Genomic DNA, 12,238 nt, shown 5'->3' with positions numbered 1-12,238 from the left:
AAGTTGTCTTTCTAAAGCAAAACCAAAAAGGCTACCTGAAAATGACAAACTGAAATGGAAAGCATTTAACCAGCAACTGCAGTTAACCAGCTTTGCATGATCTCCTCCTCTTTTTCTTGCCATTATAATGTTTGAGGTTGTAGGGGTAGGGAAAATGAATTTACCAAGCTAATTTGTTGTTTATTTTTAATTACAGGAGAAGATGTAAATGAATTCAGGTTGAAGCAGACAGCTTCAATAGTGATTTTTACTCTAGTTATCTCTGAGAAGAGGTTATTGTGCAGTAACTGCTGTTCTTCAAGATGTGTGTCCCTGGGGGTGTTCAACTTCAGGTATGCCTGCGCCTCATGCACCTTTGAGCAGAGATTTTAATTAGCCGTGCCTGTTCGGCCCACACATGGGCTCCAGACCATCCTTATGCCTCGCACTAAGGCTACATAGAGCAGCACAGGCAAACTGCCCTCAGTTCCTTCTCCACCATGAATTTCCTTGAGACAACTCTGAAGCACAGGCAAGGAGGGCAGACAGTGGAGCATCCATAGGGATACACATCTTGAAAATCCAGTTACTGCATAAGATGAGTAAACTCTCCTTCTTCAAATAGTGTTCCTTTGAGTGCTCCACTTTAGATGACTCCCAAGCAGTATCACTGGAAGATGGAGGGAGCTTCAGAGTCGAGTCCAACACTAAAGATAGTACTGTATTACCAAGCAAAGCATATGATCTGGCATTGTGAACCACAGCATAGAGTTTGGAGAACGTATATACTGAAGACCAGATGGCCTCTCTCAAGATTGCCATGGAAGCAGACTGGAATCTTGTACAATGGGCTAACAACTTACAGGAAGTTGAATGTTGGCAGCCTCACCCAGAGATCCACTTTTGAGAGTCTCTGATTGGAAACTTTGGATTTGTCTGTAAATTAAACAAAACATGGAGACTTTCTAAAAGTCTTGGTTCCGTCCAGATAGATGGCTAATGCCCTTCTGACATCCAGAGCATGGAGGATGAGTTCCTCTGTGGTCTGGTGTGGTTTTGGAAAAAAGACTGGAAGATAAACAACCCGGCTGATATGGAATTCAGAAGATACCTCTGGTAGAGAGAGGAGAGGCCAAAGGGAAGCACTTGATATTGGAAGTGATCCTGACTGACTAATCTCTTGCGAGAGGCATGAATAGCAACATGAAAATATACATCCTGAAGGTCGAGGGTTGCAAACCAATCCCTGAAATCTAATGATTGAAATGTAGCTGCACGAGACACCATCTTGAAATTCTGTGATTTCACAAAGGCATACAGGAGCCGAAGATCTAATATTGGTCTCCATTTCCCATACTTTTTTTGGAACCAAACATAACTTGGAATAGAAGCGCTTCCCCTTGTGCTGGATTGGAGCTGGTTCTATGGCCACTGTGACTAGAAGAGAGATGACTTCCCGTCTCAACTACAGTTTGTGAGATGGGCCCCTGAAAAGGGTTGGAGATAAGATGGTTGGAGTAACCCATGTTATAACCTCCAAAACCCATTTGTTGGAAATAATCTGTTCCCAGAAAGGTTGAAAATGGGAAAACTTATCTCCAAAGGGTTAAAAGTGGGTATTTTCAAAAAGAGGATATTCCCGGACCTTCAACCAGACCATTATCATGGCTGAGGACAACAGTTGGGAAGTGATAACAGTTCCGTTAGGGTGCCTCTATTTTGATATCTTGATCTCTTTCTTGGTGGCTCTACAGAACCATAATATTTCAAAAACTAGACCATTTGGGATCTCTGTGTGGTTTGAAATCTACTATATTTTCTTTGAATGCAGGCATATATATTCCAAGAGACGTGAGTGTGCTCTGAGTCTTTTAAGGTATGTAAGGATTCATCCATGGACTCTGAAAAGAGCATAAGTCCATCAAAAGACAGGCCCTTCCACAGTCTTGGACCTCCTTAGGAAAACCAGATAATTGTAATCAGGATGCACAATGCATGACGGTGGAGGAGAGGGATTGAGCCACAGTCAGCTGCATCTAGGAAGGCTTGCGATGAGGTCTTTGCTAAGAACTGACCTTCTGTTATGATGGCTCTGAACTGTTCTCAGGTGTTCCTCAGCGAGAAGTTCAATAAAGCTGTTGAATTTACCATAACTGGTGTGGTTGTATTTTGCCAACTGAATTTGGTAGTTTGTGATCCTCAATTGCAGAGTCACTGCAGAGTAGCTGTTGTGACCAAATAGATAAAGTCACTTTTGGTCTTTGTTGTAAGGCTCATTTTTTGCATTGTTCTGTGTGCCACATTTGTTGATTAAATCATTTGTTTGTGGGTGGGAGAACAAAAACCTCAGAATTTTTGGCTGGCATGTAATATTTTTGTCTGCCCATTTACAGATAGGCCATGCCATGACAGGGGTCTGCCAGACGGTTTTAGCAGGTTCCATAAGAGCCTTATTGACTGGCAATGCAATTTGGCCAGAGACTGTCAAATGTACAATGTCCAAAAGTTTATGTTCTGATTCTTGGATCTCCTCTAAGGAAACTAGAGTGAGTCAGCAACATGTTTAATCAGTTCCTGGAACTGTTCAAAATCATCCACCAAAGAAGGTGGTCGAGGCATTACAGCTTCTTCTGGAGATGACAGAGATATTTGTATTGGGGTGGGGTGGGGGTTTCACCTCTAGCCTCTTGCTCCTTGTAAGTTTCCTCTTGAGGCTGAGGAGGAAGATATGGTACATGAGATTTTTCTATGCTCCCCATGGGAGTAGCTAGGAGCTTTCAAAAACTGCTGGTGATAGAGAGCCCAATATGGCTAGTGAGGGAGACATAAGGTAGAGGAGCGGACATTCAGTGTTGATCATACTAATGAGAAGGGCCATAAGGTTATTGGTCCTTATGCACATTCCTCTCATGGTGGGTGACCCAGGAAATGTTCTCTCCATGGTATATAGGTGTCATAAACAGATAGCTAAGGGTTAATGTCTCTTTCACCTGAAGCACCTGACCAGAGGACCAATCAGGAAACAGGATTTTTTTTTCAACTCTGGGTGGAGGGAAGTTTGTGTCTGAGTCTTTGTCTGTCTGCCTGCTTTTCTCTCAGCTTTAAGAAGTGATTTCTGTTTTCTAATCTTCTGTTTCCAAGTGTAAGAACAAAGAGATCAAATAGTGAGTTATGTGGTTTCTGTTCTTTGGTATTTACATGTCTATAGTTGCTGGAGTGCTTTGAATTGTATTCTTTTTGAATAAGGCTGTTTATTCAATATTCTTTTAAGCAACTGACCCTGTATTTGTCACCTTAATACAGAGAGACCATTTGTATGTATTTTTTTTTCTTTTTATATAAAGCTTTCTTTTAAGACCTGTTGGAGTTTTTCTTTAGTGGGGACCTTCAGGGAATTGGGTCTGCAGCTCACCAGGAAATTGGTGGGAGGAAGAAGTCAGGGGGAGGTCTCTGTGTGTTAGATTACTAGCCTGATTTTGCATTCCCTCTGGGTGAAGAGGAAAGTGCTTTTGTTTCCAGGACTGGAACTACAGAGGGTGGACTCCCTCTGCTTAGATTCACGGAGGTTGCTTCCGTGTATCTCTCCAGGAGCACCTGGAGGGGGGAAGGGAAAAAGGATTATTTCCCTTTGTTGTGAGACTCAAGGGATTTGGGTCTTCGGGTCCCCAGGGAAGGTTTTCGGGGGGACCAGAGTGCCCCAAAACACTCTAATTTTTTCGGTGGTGGCAGCAGTACCAGGTCCAAGCTGGTAACTAAGCTTGGAGGTTTTCATGCTAACCCCCATATTTTGGATGCTAAGGTCCAAATCTGGGACTAAGGTTTGACAATAGGAGACACCTCGACAGAGATCTGGGCATAAGAAAAATCATTCTTAATGTAGTCCAACAGCGAGGCAGAACTAAAGATGAAGGTAGTTGTCTACCATGTGCAGCAGGTATTGGAGAAGTCAGAGTCACCAGGGAAAGATAAGATCTCAGTGACCCAGAAGATCTTGATACTGACAAGCTAAGTTCCCTCTAACCTGTGCGGCCACACAGATGCCTATTAAGCCCCGCGCAGGGGCTCAGGGCTGCGGTGGGGAGAGGTGCCTCTCCTGGCTGGCCCCAACACGGTCCAGCCGCGGCAGGGAGAAGCGCCTTTCCCTGCCAGCCCCAACACAGATCTGCCCTGGACTTTCGTGACCTGGGGAGAGGCATCCTTCCCCCAGCCCCAACCCAGCCCCGGCACAGACCTGCCACGGCCAGGAGAGAGGTGCCTCTCCTCCCCCCCGACCCCGAGCCTAGGTGCTGCTATGGGGTGTCCTCTCTCCCTGTCGTAGGCCCTGGGCAGCCTGCACCCCAAACCGCTCATCCCCGGCCCCACCCCAGAGCCGCACCACCCATTGGAGCCCTCATCCCACTGCACCCCAACGCTCCGCCCCAGCCAAGCTCCACTCCCAAACTCCAAACCCGTCGGCTCCACCCCCACCATGTGAATTATGTTACACATCACCTCCATACTGGTGCACATAACAGAATTCATTCCGCACATGCATGGGAAAAATTAGAGGGAACACTGTTGACAAGTGCTTGGTATCCATTAGCAATGCGGACTCCAGTTCTTTAGAAACGAAAAGACCCCTGGAGAATCTGAAATCTTGTGGTGCTGAATGTATTCAGAGATTAAGTGAGGCTCCACAACAGCCATGGTCAATATTAATTTTGTTGATTGCTTCGCTGGTGTCTCAATCTGAGGGTGCTGATTGTTAGACATATACCTCCAAAACAAACAAACAGTGACAATACCAAAGATTCTGATGTCTTCTGGTGCATCGGTGTAGCAGATTGGGATACCAGTTTGGCTATGAAGATGGGTGTTATTAGCTTTCTAGAGTCAGAATGCTTGGGGTCTGCAGATGGTACTGGTTTCTATGAAGCTGATTTCTTGGGCTTTCTGCTCAGATCATGTTTCATTGGTACTGAACATGAACCATGCCTGTCAGAAGAACTCAAAGCCTTGATGAGCTCCCGGTACCAGAACTGCTGGGAGCCTCAATGGTACCTATTCCAGGACCTGAGGTCTCCTGGAGTGACTGAGATTTCTTCAAAGAAGGATCTCTGGTGGGAGACTCAGAACTTCTCTTCCATGGAGCCTTGTCGGCACCTTCACCCTTATACTGCAAGGGTCTCTGTCACTTTGATACAGAGGCTGACAGGGCACTAAGTGCACTTGAAGGTTGGTGTACAAGAACGTCCTCCAAATCCAGGTCTGAAGCTGGTATCAGAGCTTCCTCTACCATAAGAAGCCAAAATTCAAATTCTCTGTTTCAATTTCCAGATTTGCTATTAAAAGTAGTACAGATCTTACACTTGGATAGTATACAGGTGTCCTCTAAACAGTAAAGGCATGGAGAACCACCTTTGCTAACTGGGACGGACCCCAGCTGGAAAGGCAGTGCTTGAAGCCTGAGGAACTTGGCATAACAAGCGATAACGATCCCTGATAGATGCCCCTCAAAAAAAAAAAATGAAAGAGGTGTTATTTGGAAAAAAACCAACAGAAATAGAAGGGGGGCTTATTCAACTAATAATGACAAATAAATTACTAGACTAGACTAAACTATACTATACTAAGTTATAGTAAAGGTGAACTCCAGGAAAAAAATTGGGACTAGATATAATAAAGGTTGAGTCTCAGGCCACCAGGTTGTTGAGAAGGAATTGAGGGTGGTCTGTCCGTGAAACTCACACATCCACTCTAGACATCCTTAGTCCAAGGTATGAGGATGTCTAAAGTGAATGTGTGAACTGAATGGGCTCTGTTACTGAAAATCTCAGATCAAAAGCACATGTGCACTGGGCTCAGAGGGATGTTACTCAAAAGAAGCAACATATATTCTATAAACCAAGCCCTCTCTAGAGAAAAAAAAGCAATCTGCTCCATCATAGCTTAATAGCAGCAGTAACTTCTATATTGAGCAGGAGTGGAAATTGGCCCAAAGTCTTCCTTATGGGGCAACTACTACCTTCAGCAAAGGCCACAAATTCCACTGGATTTATCACTAGGATTCTTACAGGCTCTCTTCCTCTTTGGACAGGAGACAGGCAAGCCCAGAAATCCAACCCAATAGGAGCAGCATTAAGAATTCACCCTTCTTCTGCACAACTCTCACCCTTCCCATCTCCAGAATACTGACTTTCTGAGATAAAATATCTTACCTCTTCAATAAGCCAAGACAACTCCTCTAAAGGAGGAGTAAGAAGTAGGACTGAGTGGACTTGTAGGCTCTAAAGTTATACATTGTTTTATTTTTGAGTGAAGTTATACAAAAATAATAATTCTATATTTGTAAGTTCAACTTTCATGACAAAGAGATTGCACTACAGTATTTGTATGAGATGAATTGAAATACTATTTCTTTTGTTTATCTTTTTTACCAGGCAAATATTTGTAATAAAAAATAATAAAGTGCACTGTATACTTTGTATTCTGTTTTAATTGAAATTATTTTCTTTGAAAAGGTAGCAAATATTCAAAATTATTTATTTATTTATTTATAATGGTATTTTTATTATTTTGCAGTGCTATTAAAACTGCAATTAATAATGATTATTATTTAATCGCTTGATAGCCCTAGTTTTAATCCTTCCCCATAGCAGCCTGGAAATCTGATCAATTAATTATGACACTGAAAAAGGAAAGGAAAAATAAATTAAAAACTCCAAAACTGTGCTGTTACTTGCAGTCAGTGTCCTGTAAGGATAGAAGTCATAAGTGGGTGACCAGTTCCTGCAGTAAACCCAAACACACAAACCAGATTGGTTTGATCTGCAGGTGCTAAAGTCCCATGCAGATGGAAATCACTGTCACAGGCACAAATCCCTGCATGAGGGCATAAGAGAGCTCGGCACTTGCTGAATCCCTAGATGAGAATATTGGCAGTAAACCTAAACTCCTGCGCATGTTACCACAATATTGCTGTATTTGGCATATAGAAAAATACCTAAGCAGTAATACAACAAAATTCCAGAAGTATTAAAATAGTCATTCAAGCAGAAGATCCCAAATGTTAAGTACGAACACAGTTAAAAGAAGTTACCTTACTCTTGTACTTCTGATGGCCCAGCCGGAACTTCACATAGGGATCACTCAATCCATTTGCATCCATGGGCTTCAGTTCAAACCCCTCTATCAAAGTGATACTGACTATTCCTCTCCAGAGCTGAGATTTTCTGTGCATGTCTGACAGGCGTAAACTCTGGGGCTGAAACTTCAGGTTAAAGAAAAAACAGATTTAGTTAAAATATGCAAACATTTCTTTTGTAATTTATTCTTCTGGCATTTATTGAAACATAGGCTGAAAAGTTTGTTTCCCTTATCTGTAGATTTTTGGGTTTTTTTACAAAATCAAATACAGTGCCAAATACACAAGTAAAATAACCTCTCTTTCCCTACTCAAGATCCCCCTGAGGGGGCCACTTAGGAATCTGGGGCAAAATCAGTACTTGGTCCTGCTAGTGAAGGCAGGGGGCTGGACTCAATGACCTTTCAAGGTCCCTTCCAGTTCTAGGATATTGGTATATCTCCAATTACCCTTTTTTATATGCATCTAAAGATCGCATTAGCTCTTTTGGCCACAGCATCAAATCGGGAACTTGTGTTCAACTGATTAGCCACCGTTACCCGCAAATCTTTTTCAGAGTCACTGCTTTCCAGGAGATAATCTCCCCCCTGGCCCACAGGAATAATCATGCTACAAATAAATATTTTAAGATCTGATGAAGAGGCATTATATGAACAAGTGAACCTGAAAAAGGAATGTCAAAATATTATGGGAGATGAAACCTTGATTAAAATAATGCAAAGCACTATGAGAAGCAGGAAGGAGAGGGAGGGAAAGAGGGCTACAGAAGAGGTGGCAAATAAAGTTCAGAATGACTATGTAAATGACAACAATCTGCAGTCACTAAAATTATTCTTATACCCACAAATAGTTGACTATTATGGAAAAACACCAAGGGAGGCCAATCTTACAGATGCACCATTTTAGAATCTCAGCAGTAATCCATTCAGTTTTGCTGATGTCTGTGTAGGCCACTTCCTAATTTGACCACTGATATTTAAAAACAAAACAAAAAATGAAAAGCTTAATTGAACTTTTAAGTACAACTACTAGTTGATCTACTAGCCACATGTCCCAAAAAGGGAATTTAGAGAACAGCGTCACTGGTTGTGGAAAAATCCTTGTATTCTTTTGAAAACATATCTCCTGATTACAAAATGTTCTCTCAAATTTGTTCTATAAAAACAGATATCTTTTGTTTTCTCTCAGAAATTCTGACACAGATGAAGAGTCCTTATCTGCAGTAGTTTGATATGATTGGCTATCCATAATTTAACCGGACATTTCAATATTCAGTAAAAGAAGCATGGCACGAAGTGTACATGCATCAAAGAAAATATTTCTATTGTCAGTGTTCCCTCCTATTTGTAATATTATATAATTCTGAAGACTTCTCTGTCATCTTAATGATAATTCCCATTCTCATTTACAAAGCACATCACCACACCAAGTAGTTCTAGAATTAGGGTCGACAATAAAGGAGACTCATTATATTATATAGTTTTTGTCTTCTACCCAGTACAATACCACAGTATAGTGTAAATGTCAGAGATAAATTAGCTGTGTTTGAATATTTCAGTTAGTGATGTAACTTCTCTTTTCACACGTGTTACAAACATTGCAGAAAGTTAGTATGTTTTCACCAAAGTGGGTCTGCTGACTAAGTTTACTGCACGTTCAATCTCTGCAAAGGAAAATGGAATTAAACTTCAATATATATTTGTGCATTTTGGTAAAATCAATAGTTTTATTCTGTTCAAGAAGTCCACGACTGGACTAAAGTGATTATCAAAACCATGTGGAAACTTGTACTTAAATCCATCGTAACAGAGAGTGAACACTGAAAATGCTGACATTTACACAGAAATATTACTTACCTGTTTTGATAATTAACCAGATAGGCTCTCTTCTTCCACTCACATTTAACACAAATATAAGCCCCACTGAATCTCTGGTTGTCTTTTCAAATATTAGTGTGGTAGCCACTATTCTCAAGTGTTTTTCTCTGCTATTGATTCTTACCTTCTATCATCTCAGTAATTTTTCTGTAAACATCATTTATTGCTGACAAATTGACATCTAGATGTGGATATTTTATGAAAGTAAAAATTCTTATACTGTATAGATCAAAGTACTTTTTAAAATTATATTTCTCCTCCCATTTCCAAATTATACTAAATTATTATTGCAACATATTAATCATTTTCTGAATTAAGAAATATCACACAAATCAGTATTTTTGTTTGCTGCCATAATCTTTATAATATAATGTGCTATTTCCCATTTTTTTCTCAGCTCATGAAGCCTCATGCAACACTGGAGGCTATGCCCTCAATGCTAATAAGGGAAATCATTTGAAAATGCTGCCAACACTGGGGGAAAAAAAAAATCAGTGACTACACACTTAAACATCTTGAATCAGGCACAAAATCATTATATAATACAGACATCACTTTCAGCATTTCACTTTGTACAGACTCAGACTTGTTCTGGAAGTGCACACAACATTTAAAAAAAGTGAGATGGGTAAAGCAAATGTTGCACTGTTACTGCAAATCCTTTTTATAAATTATAATACATGAAAATGTATATTTTAGACAACATACACAAGTCTAATCACTGAGTTCTGACAAAAACTGTGGCTGTAATGCAAGTTAAAATTAAGTGCATAATTTAATGTTGTAAATGGAAAGGAAAATAAATATTTAGGAACAACATTCTTAAATATTTATCCTTCTTTTGTCAATAAATGTCATAACTATTTTACAACAATTTGTAGGTCTGGTGAATCAAAAGTAATTTCCAAATACACACTGAAGGATGCCAAAATATTTTTACTGGGATGCTGTTAATTAAAATAAAAACTTGCTATAATTCAGACTATTTCTAGCTGAAGCGATGGAGAATGGACTTCAGTCTTTTTTTGATTATACCAGCTTTGTATACTGTAGTACTAACATGGTAGATAACATTCGTAATGGAACACTACCAGAGCCCACAACAACTTTTCCTTGGCAACTGAAGGTGGAGGAGGGAAAAGAGGGAAGGGGCTTTTTTTCTGAACCCATAAAGTTTGCTACTTCAAACTACAGATTGGAACTAAAAAATTATACTGACTACAGACCTAATTAAGAGCAAAGGCCTTATTTCAGAAGACAATTTCTTATCTTCACATTTCCCCCTAAATTTTACCAGTACACCATGAGATGACAGAGAAGAGCTGATAACTGTTAAATGACTACTTTTTTCCATTATGTTTGACTAAAGGTGCAAGATAATCTGTTACTGCACCTTTCCTTAAATTAAGGCACTTAGAGGGTTTTACTGATGTGTTTTAATGTGTCATTAATGTATCAAATTTAACTATGTCCTCCAGATTTAAGGACCAATCCTGCTTCAGTTGACATCAATGGGAATTCTGCTCTTGATTTCAACAGGAGCAAGAGCAAGCGATTACTGAGCTGAAAATAATTTTCAATTTAAATGAACAATATTCCCTTCCAGGGCCTTATTTTGGCAAGCTTTTGCTATAAGGTATTATCTTGTATTAAAATTGCTCTGCCAAACTGATGATAATAAGCGTCTTACATAAAAAAGTGTCTGAAGCTGGATTCATTTCTTGGCATGGAAACTGTGCTTAAGTGCACTTAGCATGTTAATTAGACACTCATGAGAGTGCAAAGTGCAAGTGGTATTTATAGACGTAAAATAAAGCTGTTTATGTAAAGACAGAATTATGTCACTGATCACAGCACGCATTGGTTGGTTTTCCATCAGAAATGCTGATTCAATGAAATCAATAAATTCCATGGGAATGTGCAGATTCTGTCAAAACTTGACAGAAACCATGCAGATAGGCAGGTGTTCTGCCTGTTTGCCTGCCTGCCTCCTTGGACTCCCCAACTCCTCAGCAGGCTATCTAACAGCTTTCTGGGGAGTCAAGGTCCCAGGGCTTGCAAACCCTCAGCTCTTTGGTGGCCTACATGCGGGTTACCAGAGAGCCCAGGCTTCTTAGCACCCCAACTACCTAGGCAGTATGACTCTCCCTGGAGAGTTGGGTAGCCCCTAGAAGCAGGATGAAAAAATCTGTTTTGGCTCTCCCAAAACAAATTTTATTTTAGAATTTAGCTTCCATGAAAAAATTCAAATTTTTGAATTTTTCTTCTGATTTGCAATTAATTTTTTCCCAAAAAAATCAATTTTTCCCCCATGGGAATTATATTTTTTCCAGCCAGCTCTAATCATCATATTGAACAGCCAATACCAGCAGTGGACTCATCAAGAATATTGCCAGAAACTACTCACGTGCTCAAAGTTAGGCACTTGCTTAATCAGCTCAGGGTATATTTACACTACACAAGGGGCACTGCAGCTACACCTCCATAGCACTATAGTGTAGATGCTTGCTATAGAGATGGAAAGGGTTTCTCCATGTCTGTAGCAAATCCATCCCCTTGAGAGGCAGTAGCCAGGTTGATAGAAGAATTCTACAGTAGCTGCATCCACTGTGTGAGTTAGGTTGACCTAACTGCATTGCAGAGGGCAAAACATTTTTCACAGCCCTCGGTGACATAACCAGGTCAGCTTAAGTTTTAGGTGTGTACCAGTCCTTAGTCAGGGCCTTTAAGAATGTTTATAATATTCTAAAGTAGAAGCCATTATCAAGTCAACATCGGGCAACTGTTATAAGTTACCACAGACATATCCTATTCTAAGCTTAAGGAAAAGCTGTGGTAATCACATAACATTGTGTGGCTAGTGTTGGAAGATTCAGACTTTTTTTTAATGGTAAACACAAGGTTGGCTTCTATAATGGTTGTAGATAAACCAATGTTCTAGTTTACCCAGCTCCAAATCTGGATATGTGACCTAGTGCAGACATTGCACACTGCCTGTAAGGCAACACTATGATATGCCAGAATTAAACTGAGACCTTCTCAGCTGCTTGTTAGGAGGCTTACTTTAGACCCTGGTGTTAATCATTCCTATACCACTACTTCATAAGCGAAACTAGCAAGAAGGGTGGACATACTGTATTTGCATAAATCCAGCCCATTTTCTGACTCCAGCATAAGAGGATTTAGACCACAGTTCCAATAGCAATTAATTGCACTTCTCTCTCACTTCCAACATCTAGGATGACTATTTTGCCTATTT

The 12,238-nt window shown here is 40.4% G+C and overlaps 1 protein-coding gene across 9 annotated transcripts in view; it reads right to left on the bottom strand.

Annotated features, from left to right (window-relative positions):
• MCTP1 (multiple C2 and transmembrane domain containing 1) overlaps window positions 1-12,238 on the bottom strand; it is a 548,019-nt gene that overhangs the window by 276,160 nt on the left and 259,621 nt on the right. For all 9 annotated transcript variants that reach the window (XR_004001078.1, XR_004001076.1, XR_004001077.1 and 6 more), the window contains one exon: window positions 7,058-7,228. Coding sequence is in view for 6 of the 9 variants with exons in the window: in XM_030567942.1 (XP_030423802.1) it covers window positions 7,058-7,228 (171 nt within the window). In the remaining 3 variants the exon portion in view is untranslated. The remainder of the gene's footprint in view (window positions 1-7,057; window positions 7,229-12,238) is intronic.

The sequence above is a fragment of the Gopherus evgoodei genome, chromosome 6, assembly GCF_007399415.2.
Source record: "Gopherus evgoodei ecotype Sinaloan lineage chromosome 6, rGopEvg1_v1.p, whole genome shotgun sequence".
In the NCBI taxonomy this organism is placed as follows: Eukaryota; Metazoa; Chordata; order Testudines; family Testudinidae; genus Gopherus; species Gopherus evgoodei.
This window is presented reverse-complemented; position numbering and strand designations above follow the sequence as displayed.